This window comes from Lissotriton helveticus, chromosome 2_2 (assembly GCF_964261635.1).
Source record: "Lissotriton helveticus chromosome 2_2, aLisHel1.1, whole genome shotgun sequence".
Taxonomy (NCBI): Eukaryota; Metazoa; Chordata; class Amphibia; order Caudata; family Salamandridae; genus Lissotriton; species Lissotriton helveticus.
In genome coordinates, this window is record NC_136060.1 from 515,241,158 (window position 1) to 515,258,707 (window position 17,550).

General features: G+C 51.8%; 1 protein-coding gene across 6 annotated transcripts in view; it reads right to left on the bottom strand.

Annotated features, from left to right (window-relative positions):
• Window positions 1-17,550, bottom strand: part of LOC144821594 (uncharacterized) — a 185,833-nt gene that overhangs the window by 12,863 nt on the left and 155,420 nt on the right. For all 6 annotated transcript variants that reach the window (XM_078678819.1, XM_078678816.1, XM_078678814.1 and 3 more), the window contains one exon: window positions 2,433-4,259. In XM_078678819.1, coding sequence (XP_078534945.1) covers window positions 2,433-4,259 — 1,827 coding nt within the window. The remainder of the gene's footprint in view (window positions 1-2,432; window positions 4,260-17,550) is intronic.

Genomic DNA, 17,550 nt, shown 5'->3' on the forward strand with positions numbered 1-17,550 from the left:
TGTGTTGTCGGTGAGGTACATCAACAAGATGAGAGGTCCTCATTACAAGGGGCTTGCGGGTTTAGATAAGGTTTTTGGGGTTCTGCTTGAGCAAAGGAATTTCTGTTGTGATGGAACATATTCCTGGATGAAGTAATGGTGGGGCGGACTGGACTTCATGGAACTTCAAGGATTCCAGCAATTGGAGGTTGGAGAGGGACATGTTCTTGAATATTCGAGTGAGATGGGGGCCGTTGGGGCAGACCTCTTAGCAGACAGTCTAAACATGCAGCGAACTAGATTGTTTGGCTGGAGGCTGGACCCTCAGGCTTGGGGGTAATGCCTTCCTTCAGGGCTTAAGGAGTCTGGCACCCTATGCTTTCCCTCCATGTGCCATGATGCCTAAAGAGAAGGGAGATGGATCCCTTCAAAGGATGATGTGTGTCACCACTTTCTCTACGCAGAGCAACTCTATCAAGAAGGTGATGAACAGACGCTGGGGTTTGATTTCGGATGATAAAGAACAAGACAATCCACCGATGCACTCATACAAAAAAGCCAAGATAGTGAAGGACCACATTGTGCGTTCTTTCCTAGAACCACCTGCGGTGCCCTCTATTCAATCTTTGTGGAGTCTATCACCGACAGTTGGCCACTTCAAGTGCGGGGAGTGCAAGGCATGCCAAACAACTATACAAACTAAACAGTTTGTGTACAAAAACCATGTAATTGACTTGAAATCCTTCATGAATTGCAATACTAGCAATGTGATTTACGGAATTTTGGGTCCCTGTGGTCTTATATATGTAGGACAAACAACAGAAAATCAAAGCACGCATTCTACAGCACTGTAGGTCCTGGTGGGCCACGCCTATAAGATGTGCGCCCTTGGTGGAACATTTCAGAGCGGCAGTGGATAGTAATTGAGAAGGAAATCAGTGAGGGCTCCATTAAAGGGAGGAAATCTGCTGGAGGATCAAATCCTGTTCGACAGATCTGCTGGGTATTTACATATAACAGTATCCACTGTCTGGTTCTGGAAAATCCTACTTTGTTTTACCAGACTTCTGTTTCAAGGTGTATTAGGGGGGGGGGGGGGCAGTGACTGCCTCAAGCTAGATTTTAGTGTTAGATATCAGAGAACACAAGGAGTACCATAGGACACTCCCCACACCTACCCAGCCCTCAGAGCCCAAGCTTAGTGAGGTCACAGGCTTCCGCCATCTTGAAAAAGCCCAAAGTGGGTGGGGTTGGCCCCGAGACCTTTTACCCCATTGGTTAGAGCATGCCTAGGAGTCATTCCCAAACAAGTGGTTGTATCGGGCATGAATCTGGCACCTCCAGGCACCCACTCGAGAACACTTCTGGAAATGGGGAAGATCAGAAGATGACTGAACATGCCTTCTGAGACCGGAGAAAAGCCCTGGAGGACTAGACCGTCTCTCCCTTTGGTACTTAGGACAAAGCAAAGGCCTCCAAAGTTGATGAGACTGACCTCCTTTTAAAGCTCTTTTTCTGCACATACCCAGATGATCAGTGGCAACTGGACCTGGACTGGACCCTGCTCTTGGGCTCTGCCTGACACTCAGTCTCCAAGTGCCTTTCCTGATGTCCAAATCTTTGACCCGGCCAGATCTTGTAAGTGTTGGACACGCACTCCATCACAGCCAGCCTCAAACTGAGCATAGGTTCCAGTCCAAGTTGACCATGGACTAGCTTCTTGCCGCAATTCTTATTTTAAACTAAAAATTCATAGCTCCAGTTTTTCTTATTGGACTTTATATTATTGGGTGTCATTTTCTTTATTACATTTTATTTTTTCGCATTTCACCTTTCTTACCGTTTTGGTACAGCAAAAGCACTTTACACATTGCTTCCAAGTTCAGGGCCATTTCCACCGGGGGCTGAGCTCAGATGAATTTAGTGACTTTGAGGACTGACCCCGACAAAGGCTGTGATGATTCTTTGCGGTGAGTTGTACCTGATCCCCATAATAATCATCCGATTTCTAACACTTCCGCAAACATGTTAATATTTCACAGACATGCAGCGACGCTAGTGCAAAAATCTCTCAACAATCTTCACTGGACGTCTGTTAAAGTTGTGGAGGTAGGGGATAGCAGCAATGACATTAAACTAACCACAGAAGTTCGAACTTGATGTTCCGTTCCGCTTCAATAATTAGAAGCGAATTGCTGTCTTTATCCACTTTTCAAGTTTCTCCCACCTTTGCCTCCTCTTCTGAATAAAAAGGCAACGCCATGCCAGATATTAGCCCCTCTAGCCAAACTTTACACACTACGATCAATGCTATATGCAGTCTCTGTACTAAGAAACGATTGCTTGTTAGTATGCATACTATATAAGCATCAAACCACTCAACACATAGCATGCTGTTAAAATACAAAGAAAGCAGTCCTGATAGACAGTTCAAATTTAACTTAATACTGCACCTTGACAGGATGCTGTTCTTTTTACTCCACCGCCACATGAGGATGTCTCTTGGTAAGGAACTTCTATCTCAAAGGCTAATATCATCACCTCATTATCAAACTCTACTATTTCTTGGTACTCTGGTTCAATTTTTACAGTGGCAGCATCACAGGAGGTCTTGTCTAGGATATTGGTTTCTAGAACCTGAAGTGACGAGTTTACGCCACTGTCACACGACAGCTCTTGGTTTTCAACTTTCAGAGTAGGTTCACTGTCGACTTTCTTGCATGACTGCAGTTTGTCCTCAACTTTGGGATCTTGAGTCTTAACACCAATACCACATGACTGAGGGTGGGTTTTAACTGTAAGAGCCGGTGCCCGCATGCCAACACCACAAGGCTTCTGCTGGGTTTTAGTGTTAACATGTGGTGCTTTCATACTGCCGACAGATGACAACTTTTTTTGGCTTAGATGTCGGATTGTGAATTCAGGATCCTTGACTTTACATTGATTTGATGACCTTTTTTTGATAGGTCGTCCTGCTCCAAAAGCTGCTGTCTTCACACCCCCACGACATGAACTCCCTCCACTGATAGAAGATGGCGCCTTTTCACTACAAACTTCAACTTCCAATGCTGGTGGCTGCACACCACCGTCACTTGAAGGCATTTCTTGGTGTGGAAGTTCTACTACAAAGGATTGCAAGTTCACATCACTGTCACATGCTGACATCTCTTGGTTAAGAATGTCTATACTATAGACTGCAGTCTTCACTCCATTGTCACACAATGAACTCTCTTGATTTGGAAGTTTGATTTCAAATGTTGTTTCCGATGCCTTACTGTCAGAGGACATCTCCTTTAGACCAGGAAGTTTAGCTCCACTGTCACAGGACGCCATCCCTTGGTTAGGATACAATACTTTAAAAGGGGGAGTACTGAGTCCATGATCACTCAATTGTTTCTGTGGGTTTTTAAACTGTAGTTTGAAGGCTGGGGCAGGTCCTCCACACTCAAGGGACTGCTTCTCTTCACTTGGAAGTGTTAGTTCAAAGGCTTGTGTTTTTATCCTACTCTCACACAAAGGCTTGCTTTGGTTTTTAAAATCAAATTTGAAGGCCGGTGAACTCAACCCACTATCACGCAACAACTTCTCTTGGTTAGGAAGGTCCAAATTGAATTTAGACACCTTGACTCCACTTTCCCATGAGGGCCTGTCCTGGTTGGGAAGCTCTACCTTGAAGATTGAGACCTTCACTCCACTGTCACGCGACAACCTCTCTAGGTTTGGAAGGTCCAGCTTAAGTGTGGTTGACACCTTCACTCCACCGTCACGTGACGATCTATCTTGGTTAGGGATTTCCAATTTGAAGCTTGGCGTCTTTACCCCACTGTCAATTGAGGCCTTTTCAAGTTTGTTCAGATCTAGTTGGACGCCTGGTGAATTCACAAGACTGTCGCCTGATGACGAGTCTATTATGAAGGCGAGTGTCTTCACTCCGCTCTCACTCGATGACTTGTCTTGGTTTCTGGGTTCTAGTTTTGAGGTTGGTGAATTCCTCTTACTGCCACATGATGACATGTCTTGTTGCAGGCATTCTATCAGGAAGGCTGGGGTCTTACCACCACTTTCATATGATGGCTTGGTTTGTTTATTTAGTTCTGCGTTAAGTGCTGGTGCATTCATTCCATTGTCACAAGACGAAGTTTCTTCATTAAGTTTCAGTTCGAAGGCCAGTGTACTCTCGACATGGTTATCAGACGACGTCTCTTGCTCAGGCAACTGATCCTGGTTAGGCAACTCTTCTTGGGGGCAGACACTCTGGTCATTAGAAGGGGAATCATCCACTGAAATAAAAGGAGAGTTTAAATACTGTTAACAAAACTCAAGTGGTTCAGTGAAATAACATCATTTGATCAAGATTTAGTCACTCTGTAAGGGGACTGTGCTGTGGTAGCATAGATTTGATACTCAGAGCAGCTTGCCCTGTAAACATTGGATTTACAGTGAATACAATTTCATGTTCCTTCTTAGCATCAGAAAAAACATTACGTCCTCTAGTAACTGAAGCAGAAAAGAAAGCATTTACCTGCACACTGGTTTTGCAGCATGCCAAATGTTTCAGATCCTGGGGGCGGCTGAAACAAAATGGTTACCTACCTGTGTCAACAGCTCATAGTTTGAATAGTTCTAAAGTTCTAAAGTCTGCTATCCAGTTAGTCGTAAAACGCCAACGTTTTGGAAAAACCTTTCCTAATGAACCTCTAATATGTCAACCCCCTCTACAGAGTGAGATTTTTCACCCTCTTGTGTATGCGCGTGTTTAGAGTGAGCATAGCGAGCATTAATTTACCTTTGTGGTCACCCATAAATGAAGTGTGTAGACACTCTCCGAAGACAACAGTGACACCTTAGTGGAGGGGAGTTACTGCTATTTCTAGGCCTGTCCGAGATCATGAAAACAGTGGTGCATCAATTGTAAGTCCTTTGCAGCTGGTTTTCAAAGTAGCCTAAAACAAAGCTTAAAAGAAACTAGATTATTTAAGAAGTCATCCCGACCAGCATCCCTGCTTACTTCGCAGCCAAGCACACCATCTCTAGGACTCGAACAACACCTGCGTCAAGGCATTCATCGATCTGGAATTTAAGTAAAGAAAAAAAATGGGCACGTTTTTTTTTCTTTCTTAAACAACTCTGTGGTCTTTTCCAACTGTGCTCTTACGGTTTGGAAACAAAAATCTAGTATCCATTAGGACCAACTAACAAGGGCCCGATTTAGGCTAGAGTTGAAGACGCACTGTTTTCAATAAGATGCTGTAAGAGTGTACCTCTGCTCCCAAAACCCAGCTCCCTCTCCTGTCACAAGTTGACATTAAGCCTACCTATTGGCGAGGTGAGTTCTATACAAATAGTGCATTCATACCTACACAAAAGTCCTACACAGTCTCCCTTTTGGGTGTGCACAAACAAAGCTCCTATTTTGTACACTCACAGCACCCCCATCCCCTAGCAGTGCCCTTTGTCCCCATGTCTAGGCCTCGGTGTACTCCAACAACAGTCCCCACAAAAAACAAATTCCCTTAAGTTTGTACAACTACCTCAAATCAACAATTTGTAATCTTCTTAAAGTATTTCGCCACACATTCCTTAAATCGGATGCAAAATGGTGCAGGAGCCTAGCAACATCAAAGAAGAGAAACGCACTGAATAGCAGGAGTAACCTCCAGTCATACAATATACCAACATTTAGTGGATCCCTACTCAGGAGGCCAGCTATTGTTTAGAAAATTTAATATTAGTAGATTAATAACAAATATATACATGAAAAAAGCTAAAATGTAAATTGCTCTGTGAATGTGAAATAAATTGAAACTAATGTCTAAACCTTGCGTTGGTTCCCTTACCTTGATTAGTGGGAGCAGCACAAGTACAGCAAATAAAATCTAGTCATGACAACTGGTGGCTGCAAATGGAATGACTAGTATGGGCTGACAAACGAGAGTAGGCATTGGGAGCAAAAAAGGGTTCTTCGAGCCTGTTGCAAAAGCGTCCTCCTCCAGCATTTCTGGGTTAGTTATCCTTCTTTTTTGCTGTGTATCGGGGACTTGCACCTTTCCTGCTACTCTCGTCCGATTACTGCTGGTCCAGAGCCAACCCATTCCTTTCCTCCTGCAGATTTTACAGCCAGCCCTTCTTGGCTGCCCTGCCCCTCACAGTAATAGTCCAACCTCTAGCTACATACAGACACTGCGCTTCTTCAGGAGACGCACTTATCCCCAGAGGGATTGCTCAAGCTCAAAAGGGACTGGGCAGGGTGCGGTCGTTACTAGTAGTATGCTCACAGGCACCACTGGTGGTACAATGTCCCCTCCTGGAATGCATCCAAGAGGTGCAGTGTTGCTAAACTGAGAGGAAGGAGGCTTCCCTATAAAATCATAAAAATTTGGAAAGCTGATGGGGCCTATGGGTTTTTGCTAAACTGCGTATTCTGGGAGGGCCTTTGTGGTAGGTTCAAATTATGCACACAATGCGGACAAGACTCACTTTCTGGCACGTCTATCTAGGATTCTTACTACCTTGGAGTGCACACCTGTTCTGGGGGAGACTAACTTGGCATCAGATCCGGCGTTAGACAATATGGGACTGCTAGACCATTCCAACGGCACCGAGTGCTTTACTTCGAGATCGGACATCAGACCATGCCTTATGGGATTATGTGGTGGCTGCTACACCCCACGTTCAAAGATTACACTTTCCTCTAGTGTCCTCGTGGCACCCAGTCTTACATTGATTATTTTCTCCTGCTAAGGAATGTAACCCACTGTGTCATACGCAGAGGCCGCCTCTCGATCATAGCTTGGTCCACTTAGATTGAGACATGGATTACTGGCACCTCCACTGCCTTGATGGCGCATGAAAGCATTCACTTACAAAAACCCCAAGAGCAGAAGGAACAGCTCTGGTATCAGATCTGCTTTTACCTTGCGGATAGCAAAGGTTTCAAAGGTTCGGTGGGTTATCATACGATGCTCTGGTAGAAGCGAAGGCAGCTCTGCGAGGGTTACTGATGAGACACTTGGCTGTTGTGAAACATAAGGCCAGAAGGGACTTGCAGCTATTGGAATCAAAGGTGAATGGTATCAGAGATCGATACATAGCATCGTCGATCCCTGGCCTCTTGAAAGAATCAGAATTGACAAAAGATGCACCTCAATACAGTTTTCAAGCACGCTACAAAAAAATCTCTGGTTCAATTGCAATGACACCGGTACAACCAAGGTGAGAATTCAGGGCGAATTTTGGCCACACAACAGGGACAGCAGGAATCCCTCTTCACTATCCGCAGCCAGACACAAGTCTGGTAATCTCCTAAAACATCCCCGTGATATCGCGAGCTGCTTTGCTTTGTACTGCGACTCTCTCTAAACTGCAGAAAGTTCAGCCATGTTAAAGTAAGTTGATGCTTTTAATGGCTATGAAACATACCCACTCTGAATGTGGAGGGTAGGGTGCTTTTTGAGGGAGCCTACACGGAGGACAAGGTGGCAGAGGCCATTTCGGCGTTACTCGTATATAAATCACCTGGTGAAGAAGGGTATCCTGGTGAGTTTACAAAACTGATATACCAGTCTTGGTTCCTCGCGTGACGCAGGTCTACCAAGAAGCGACAGAGAAAGGCTCCCTCGTAAACATGTTCAACATTACCCTTCTCCGTAAAGACAACGACCTTTGGAATGCGCCAGTCACCGCACTCTTTCGCTACTTAATGTCGACCTCAAATTAACTGGCAAAAATCTGGCTTCCAGATTAAGCAAGGTGATCCCCTAGCTGGTTCATCCTACACTGGAGGGCTTCGTACTGGGCTGATGCTGCTACAACCATTTACAAACATTGGAACATGCATTCTGGCAAGCAAAATATGACCCAGGAGATACTAGCCCTTTCCCTAGAAGCCAGTAAGGTGTTCAGCTGTGTTAAGTGGCCTTACCTTTTCCGAATATTGGAGAAAATGGATCTGGGTGATGATTTTATAAGCAAGATATGCCTTCTGTAGGATTCCCACATGGCCTAAGTCAACTGTGTGGGCTTCCAGTCCGACTCGTTTGATATTCAACAGGGTACCCGGCAGGGAAGCCCCCACTTGTTTTCTTACTGTCCCTGGAACCTCTATTCAATGCTCTCTGCCTCTTGCCAACTGTTAAGGTTATCCAGATGGGGGCACGGAGGAAGTGCCGCAAATGCGTATATGTGGACTTGCTGTCACAACCAACCTCCTCCGTTGTGGCAGTAATGCCCATCAATAAGATCTCCCCCTCTCTCTAGCTATAACATTACCTGAAAGAAACGTAAACCAAAATGTCAGTGACCACCAATGCCTGTTTATGGGACTATAACAGGTCAAGGGTACCCAAGGGGCTGAGATACTTGGGTATCCATGTCAATAGTGGACTTACACACATGGTGGAAGATACCCGCTTCCTTTGACTGAGCAAACATGACAGCATTTCATTAAAAGATACCACTTAAAGCTCTCGACCCAAGGGAAAGTGCAGGCAGTCAAAATGACAGCAGCCCTCGGTTTAGTTACGTCTTGGGTATGCTACTGTTAGACGGGGACCCTGAGGGTCGGCCGGATACTGGGGGAGAGATCCCCGAGTGGGACCGTCTCCGGCGATCGTACAGTCAAGTTACCTCCCTCCCCACAAACAGGCACCACACCAAGTCGAGTTCAATGCTTTATGTAAGGTTCTTAAGGTAAGGATATCAGCGATACAGGATATCTCGGACCCGGGGGTCCTCTCACTTCTAGTCTCTGTAGGGAAAAGGGGGTAGCGGGACAGTCTTGGTACCGGGTCGGTACAGGTGGCGTTACGAGGCGAGCTCACAATCCTCGAGCTGGAGTGTCTGTGGATCGGGCCGCGGCGGCGCCAGCAGGCCAAGATGATAGTCTCACAAAGCAGAGGGCCGCGGCAGCGCCAGCCGGCCAAGTCGATGGATTCACGAGGCAGAGGGCCGCGGCAGCGCCAGCAGGCCAAGACGAAGGGTTCACGAGGCAGAGGGCCGCGGCAGCGCCAGCAGGCCAAGACGATGGTTTCACGAGGCAGAGGGGCCGCGGCAGCGCCAGCAGGCCAAGACGATGGTTTCACGAGGCAGAGGGCCGCGGCAGCGCCAGCAGGCCAAGACGATGGTTTCACGAGGCAGAGGGCCGCGGCAGCGCCAGCAGGCCAAGACGATGGTTTCACGAGGCAGAGGGCCGCGGCAGCGCCAGCAGGCCAGTTACGGATGAGTTCTTCTTGGGTCTCTCGACTCCAGGATACAACTGCCTTCCTGTCCTGGGGCTGCCTCAGTTATAGGTCTGGCACTCTTTGATGTCCGGACCCTCGCTCTTGGAGGTCGGGAGGTCTGGGATGAGGGAGTCCAGACACCCAGCAGGGGGGTGGAGCCAGCGCCCGAGGAGGCTGGGGGTGCTCGGCACCTGGCGGGGGAGAGCCATCGACACTTCGTACTCCCGTTGACCTGCCAAGTGGGCCGTTCACCTCCTGGGTGGAGGGTGGTGCCGGGATGTCGGGGCCTGGTCAGGCCCAGGGTTGGGGTCGGGCTGAGGCCGCACGGCCGCGTGGTGCCGTGTCCAAGATGGCGGCTGGGCCGGGCAATGGTGCTGGCGGTGGCCCGGGCCCTGTCCTGCGGGGAGGGAGCGAGCCCTTCATGTGGCCTGTCCAACATGCGTCCCCCCCAGCTGAAGACGGGGAGAGTCACCCATCTTCTTGGGGACTTTCCTCGTCGAGGCGGAAAAAGCGGGACAGGCCATCCGCGTTGGCGTGGTCTTGGCCGGGTCGATGTTCCACAGTGAAGTCCATCCCCTGCAGGGAGATGGACCAACGTAGCAGCTTCGGGTTCTCCCCCCGCATTTGCATCAGCCATTGCAGGGGTCGGTGGTCTGTTTGCACCCGGAAGTGGGTGCCGAAGAGGTAGGGCCGGAGCTTCTTGAGTGCCCAGACAACGGCGAAGGCCTCTCTCTCAATGGTGCTCCAGCGCTGTTCTCGGGGCAAGAGGCGTCGGCTGATGAAGACCACCGGATGGTCGACCCCTTCGGCGTTGAGTTGGGAGAGGACGGCCCCCACACCATGATCGGAGGCGTCCGTCTGCACAATGAACTCCCGGCTGTAGTCGGGAGCCTGGAGCACGGGGGCCGTGCACATGGCGGTCTTTAGCTTTTCGAAGGCCGATTGGCAGGCCGGGGTCCAGTTGACGGTTTTGGGGCTCTTTTTGGAGGTGAGCTCCGTGAGGGGCCCCACGATGCTGCCATAGTCCTTCACGAACCGCCGGTAGTATCCGGTGAGCCCCAGGAAGGCTCGGACCTCCGTTTGGATCGTAGGGGGTTGCCAGGCCTGGATGGCAGCGATCTTGAGTTGGAGAGGGGCCACCAGCCCGCTTCCCACTTGGTGTCCTAGGTAGGTCACGGACCCTTGGCCAACCTGGCACTTGCTGGCTTTGATGGTGAGCCCGGCTTGCTGGAGGGCGTGTAGAACTTCCCGCAGGTGGCGGAGGTGGTCGGTCCACTGGTGGCTGTACACAGCAATGTCGTCCAGGTAGGCGGCGCTGAAGTCTTCCAGGCCCGCCAGTACCTGGTTTACCAGCCGTTGGAACGTTGCCGGGGCGTTTTTCATGCCGAAGGGCATGACTTTAAAGTGGTAGTGCCCGTCTGGGGTAGAGAAGGCGGATCGTTCTTGGGCCCTAGGGGTGAGGCCGATCTGCCAGTAGCCCGCTGTTAGGTCGAAGATGCTCAGGTAGCGGGCGGCCCCCATCCGGTCAATTAGCTCGTCTGCCCGGGGGATGGGATGAGCGTCGGTCCGGGTAACTGCATTCAGCCCCCGATAGTCCACGCAGAACCGGAGCTCAGGGGCAACGCCCGGGGCAGCTGCCTTGGGAACCAGGACGACTGGGCTCGCCCAGGGACTGTCTGAGGGTTCGATCACTCCTAGGGTCAGCATTTTGGACACCTCTGTCTGGATGCAGGCTCGTACCCGGTCTGGTACGCGGTACGCTCGGTGTCGAATAGGAGGGCTGTCCCCGGTGTCCACATCGTGGAGGCACCAGGGGGTGACTCCGGGGGTGAGGGAGAACAGGGAGGCGAACTGCCTCAGGAGCGTTTGGCAATCTTGGCGTTGCTCCGGGGACAGGGCCTCGGAGAGCTGGACCCCTTCCACTGAGCCATCCTGCTCGAGGGCCCTCAGTAAGTCCGGAAGGGGTTCGGAGTCTTCTTCTGTCCCAGTATCGGTAGCCATCAGGAGGCTGAGTTCGGATCGCACAAAATGGGGTTTGAGCCTGTTGGCATGGAGGACCCGTAGGGGGTTCCGGGCAGTCTCCATGTCGATTAAATAGGTGACGGGCCCCTTGCGTTTGATTACCTTGAAGGGCCCGGACCACCTGTCTTGGAGTGCACAGGGCTCAACCGGGGACATCACCCAGACCTGTTGTCCAGGTTCGAACTCAATGGAGGACGTGTGCTGATCGTACCACCTCTTCATGTCCTCCTGACTGGCCTCGAGGTTGGCTTTGGCGGCGTCTCGGAACCGCCGGGTCTGGTTGCGGAGAGCCAGGAGATACCTGTAGATGTCCGGGGGAGTTTTCTGGGGAGGCTGCTCCCAACCTTCCTTGACTAGGCTGAGGGGGCCCCGGACGGGGTGCCCGTACAGGAGTTCAAATGGGCTGAAGCCGAGGGACTTCTGCGGGACCTCCCGATAGGCAAACAGGAGGCATGGAAGTAGCACGTCCCACTGGCGTCGAAGGGGTTCTTCTAGACCCCTAATCATCCCCTTGAGGGTGCGGTTGAATCTCTCGACCAGTCCGTTTCCTTGCGGGTGATAGGGGGTCGTGAACTTGTAGGTGACCCCGCATTGCTGCCAGAGGGACTTCATATATCTGGAGATAAAGTTCGTGCCCCTGTCACTGACGACCTCCCGGGGGAACCCCACCCGGGAGAAGATCCCCATCAGGGCCCGGCCCACCACGGGGGCCGTCACAGTCCGAAGAGGGATGGCCTCGGGATAGCGGGTGGCGTGGTCTACAAGGACCAGGATGAACCGATGTCCTTGGGCTGTTCGCGGGTCGAGGGGCCCCACAATGTCTATTCCCACTCGTTCAAACGGGGTGGTGACGACAGGAAAGGGTTGTAACGGTGCTTTGATTTTTCGGCCACTTTTTCCGCTGGCCTGGCAGGTGGGGCAGGCCTTGCAGTGGTTGGTGACATCCTTCCGCATGTGGGGCCAGAAAAAATGGGTCACCAGGCGGTCGTAGGTTTTATCCTGCCCCAGGTGTCCGGCAAGGGGGACATCGTGGGCTAAGTTCAGGAGGAAGTCTCGGAAGCGAAGGGGCACCACCAGCACCCGACCGGCCCCTAGTTCTGCAACTTTCTGCTCGCTGTAGAGCAGGTCTTGGTCCCAGTAGATCCAGTGGGCCCCCGAGGTATCCCCGGTGCTCTGGGCCAGGGCTTGCTGCCGGAGTCCTTCGAGAGAGGGACAAGTTTTCTGTTCGGCCCGGAATTGTTCCTGCGTGGGGCCTCCCTCCTGCCGCCAGTGTGCCAGGTCAGGGACGTCCCGAAGCTGGTCGGATCCTTCTTCTGTTTGGGTCAAGGGACTGGCTTCTGGGGCGGCCTCCTCTGGGATGAGCGCGGGAGGAGGTTCTGGCCACTCGGGCTCTTCCGGGCTGGGGACCGCGCGGGCGGTCATGGACCGGGTCGTGACGCAGACCCATTCGGGGAGGCCAAGCATCCCCAGGTGCTCCCTCCGCTCGACAGCTGCCCTGGGAGAGCTTTCAAGATCGTTTCCTAGGAGGCAGTCCACGGGGGCATCATCGCGGACAGTTACTTTTAACATCCCTGTTACTCCCTCCCACTCGAAGGGGACGCAGGCCATGTGGCATAGGCTTTCAGAGTTGTCGGCTGATCGGACAGGGCAAAGAATGTTCGGCAAGATTTGGTCTTGAGTGACGAGGTGGCGTCGGACCGCCGTTACACTGGCCCCGGTGTCGCGGAGGGCTTCCGCCCGGCGGCCATTAATGTTGACCCATTGACCGTACTTCTGTGTGTTGGCGGGAAGGGGGGCCCGCGGAACCATGTCTCTCTCCCCTAAGCAGACCAGTGCCATGGCGGCGGGTGCCCATTCAGAGGGATCGGCCTCGTACTCTTCTTGGTCCTCCGGGATTAGTTCTTCCCCTAGGGCCGCCGCTGCAACTTGGCGTGGGGTAGTGTTCGGATTCTTTGGGCAGTTGGGATCACTGGCGTAGTGGCCGGGTCGCTGGCACCTGTGGCACGTAATGTTGGCCCGGAAACTGGCCCGGACGGCAGGGCTTCCTCGGCCAACCGGGGTCGAGGGGTTTCTGGGGGGTGACGAGGGGCCGGGGTCTCTCCCCCGACCCTGACTCCCTCCTCCCCCTCGGGGGCGATACGATCTGGATAATTCGCTGGGTGCGTTCCGGCCAACTCGGGTGCTTTCCCACCGGTCGGCTTCGACGGCGAGTTGTCGAGGGTCGGTTAGCTTACTGTCCAGGAGGTGTTGCCGGAGCTCCACGAAGCAGTTGTTCGACAGGTGTTCCCATACGATAAGGTCAAAGAGTTGTTCGTAGGTGGTTACCTTGTTGCCCTTGATCCACCCCTCGAAGGCTCGGCTAAAAAAGTTCACGTACTCCACCCAAGTTGTACCCGGAATCCGTTTGCAGTCGCGGAACCGTTGGCGGTACATCTCAGGTGTGAGCCCGTATCGAGTGAGGAGGGCGGCCTTCATGTGGTCGTAGGAGGTCATCAGCTGGTCCGGGAGTTGCAGCAGGGCGTCCCGCCCTTCGTTGACAAACCTCCCCCATAATCCGGCTCCCCAATCGCTTTGGGGAATCCGGTGGGAGGTCATTGCCACCTCATAGGCTTTAAACCACTGCTGTATATCATCGTTCTTGTGGTATTCCCGGATGACATCTTTGGGGATGTGAACCTTGGGTTCGGTCGAGGCAGACGGGGTCGGTCGTTCGGGGAGCCCGAGGTCTTTATCCTGTTTCTGGATCTCCAGTGCTTTGAGATTGCGCTCATGTTCGTACTCTAGTTTCTTTTCCTCTAGCTCCCTCTGTCTTTGCTTGTCTTCTCGCTCTTCCCTGAGCCGTAAGTGTTCCAGGGTTATTTTTTGTTCTGCCAGCTTGAGTTCTCCATCCAAGCGAAGTCGGGCTAGTTCTAATTCGTGGAGTCTGGTTTTTTCTCTTTCTCGGATCTCTTCCAGGGAGAGACCCGTTCTTTCTTTAGTTGGTGCGGGGCTCGTTTCGGTTGTTTGTGTTCGGGGTACGGCCGTACCCGTTTCCGCCCAGGCTTCTAGGGCTCGTTTGAAGTCTTCCTTCGTACTCAGACCCGTGGTTGGGAGACCAAGTTCCATGCAATATTGCTTCAGTTCTCGGTGGTTGTAGTCTTCCAATTTTTCCATCTGGAATTTCTCCGTTGTTCCGCTTTCTGTTGTCATGGTGGTCGTGTGTCGTGGGTCGGGTGACTTTCTGTACGATTATGCGTAGGTTCGGATCCCGTCGCTGGCCACCAATGTTAGACGGGGACCCTGAGGGTCGGCCGGATACTGGGGGAGAGATCCCCGAGTGGGACCGTCTCCGGCGATCGTACAGTCAAGTTACCTCCCTCCCCACAAACAGGCACCACACCAAGTCGAGTTCAATGCTTTATGTAAGGTTCTTAAGGTAAGGATATCAGCGATACAGGATATCTCGGACCCGGGGGTCCTCTCACTTCTAGTCTCTGTAGGGAAAAGGGGGTAGCGGGACAGTCTTGGTACCGGGTCGGTACAGGTGGCGTTACGAGGCGAGCTCACAATCCTCGAGCTGGAGTGTCTGTGGATCGGGCCGCGGCGGCGCCAGCAGGCCAAGATGATAGTCTCACAAAGCAGAGGGCCGCGGCAGCGCCAGCCGGCCAAGTCGATGGATTCACGAGGCAGAGGGCCGCGGCAGCGCCAGCAGGCCAAGACGAAGGGTTCACGAGGCAGAGGGCCGCGGCAGCGCCAGCAGGCCAAGACGATGGTTTCACGAGGCAGAGGGGCCGCGGCAGCGCCAGCAGGCCAAGACGATGGTTTCACGAGGCAGAGGGCCGCGGCAGCGCCAGCAGGCCAAGACGATGGTTTCACGAGGCAGAGGGCCGCGGCAGCGCCAGCAGGCCAAGACGATGGTTTCACGAGGCAGAGGGCCGCGGCAGCGCCAGCAGGCCAGTTACGGATGAGTTCTTCTTGGGTCTCTCGACTCCAGGATACAACTGCCTTCCTGTCCTGGGGCTGCCTCAGTTATAGGTCTGGCACTCTTTGATGTCCGGACCCTCGCTCTTGGAGGTCGGGAGGTCTGGGATGAGGGAGTCCAGACACCCAGCAGGGGGGTGGAGCCAGCGCCCGAGGAGGCTGGGGGTGCTCGGCACCTGGCGGGGGAGAGCCATCGACACTTCGTACTCCCGTTGACCTGCCAAGTGGGCCGTTCACCTCCTGGGTGGAGGGTGGTGCCGGGATGTCGGGCCTGGTCAGGCCCAGGGTTGGGGTCGGGCTGAGGCCGCACGGCCGCGTGGTGCCGTGTCCAAGATGGCGGCTGGGCCGGGCAATGGTGCTGGCGGTGGCCCGGGCCCTGTCCTGCGGGGAGGGAGCGAGCCCTTCATGTGGCCTGTCCAACAGCTACCCTTGCGAGTACCTTATACATTTCTCCTGGGGATAGAGGTGGATGTTAGATCCCACATCTGTAGCAACCGCAAACCACAACTTCAGGCCTCTCAATTATGAACGGATACTACCTCTGGAGGCCTCAGTCTACCGCGTATAACTTCATATAGCTTGGCCTTTCATCTCCCACAGTGGTCTTACAGCAGAAACCCCAACACTGCCTGCAGTGGGTTAACATTCAACACTTCCTCATGGGATGATCCAACGTGTCCTTCAAAATTGCATGTGGCTATATATCTTCTATATACAAGTTTCCTCTGAGGCTTCATCATCTCCAGTACCCTACGTTGGGGTTGTGCCTAGTATATTCATGCTCTTCCATTATTTGCTCAACCAGCACAGTGAGTGTTTTCATAACTGAAGACGTTCATTTTCTCTGATATGGCCTGGACTTTTTTCCTTGCAATAGACGGTCACCTGAGGAAGGCTGCCTAGCCGAAACGCGCGTAGTACTGACCCTACCGCATTGCCTCCATCATGTGCCTTGTCTTATGCCTATTGATTATTTACTATGTGATTTTAAGAATTTTTGTATATGAATTGCACATTATCTTTATAAAAACAGAAAATAGGAAAAGACAGTTTATACAAAAAAGATATATAATAGCTACACTATTTATAATTAATAAAATGAATAACTGATTTATAACATTGGGTTGTCAGTCTCTGTACTATTGGGTGTTTTTATTATCATTTTTGTTAATATTTTGTTCATACACAGTTTTGTATTTTTGGCTTTTTTTCACTTGGCTATAGACCGTTCTCAAATTGATCCAACGTGTCTCTCCTTTTCTTTTCTATTACAGCACATATGCCACAGCGGGAAACCCGATTCTTAATGTAATTGCCCAGGTGTTGCGTACCAGGCACAAACTATGGGGAATGTCTCTGCTTCGCCACGATAAGGAACCTCTATGGCACAACATTGCATGCTGTGCCATAGCATGGGGCATGTGCATTGCAAATGCCCCATTTTACTGGACTTCCTGGAGTGCTAAGGGGTGATCCGCACCGAGTAGTCGTTTCACAATGGCCTGTATAAACCGCTCCAGAACCTCCAGGAAGAATTCCGTCTCCTCCCTACAGATCAGTGGAGATACCGCCAGGTGACTCAGTGCCTTCGAACGGCACTCAGACCCACCCACAGTGCAGCCCACCTCCACCATTCTTCATCATCATCAACAGACCTGGAGCCGCTTCAGAGGGATGGCCTGCAGCTTCTATGAAGTTCTTTACTAAATCCCTGTACCCTGGCTCCCTCCTTGCGGTGACCAGACTGACGTGGCAGGTACCTTGGGAAGGGAAGACTCCTGCAGACTGGGCAGCTTTACTCAATGACCCCGAGTGAGTTCCTAGGGGATCTACACTGAAGCTTCCATTTTTCTAGATCCCTGATGATTGGTTCGAGAAGGTATGGAAGTTAAGGCGTGCACATTTACTACTCCATGGCCGGTGTTGGACGTGAAGAAGACACCTGCAACCTATATTACATTCTCTGGTCTGCCTCAGCCCTGCAGTGCTATTCAGGGGTGTGGCTTCACATCCAGAGCAACAGCTCTCTTTCCATTCATCCATCTGCTCTTTGGCGGTCCTTCACAATCCTGTGAATGTTTCGGACTTGGATCCTCATAGCCATCGATGGCTTGCCACCTCGCTAGCGGCAGCCAAGATGTCTATCCCATCTCTGGCAGCAGGTGTCTAGTCCCACAGTGAACGAGTGGCTCATCGAATTGCATAGGATACCACTTCAGGAACAGAACATGTATAAATTGAACAAGAAGTTTGAGATTTTGGAGAGGGTCTTGAAATCTTTCCTGGCTTTAGACTCAGATTCCCCTTGATCTACACCTCTTCTTTATACTACAGCTCATGGTCCCTGGGAGTGGTTGGGAACACATTCTGC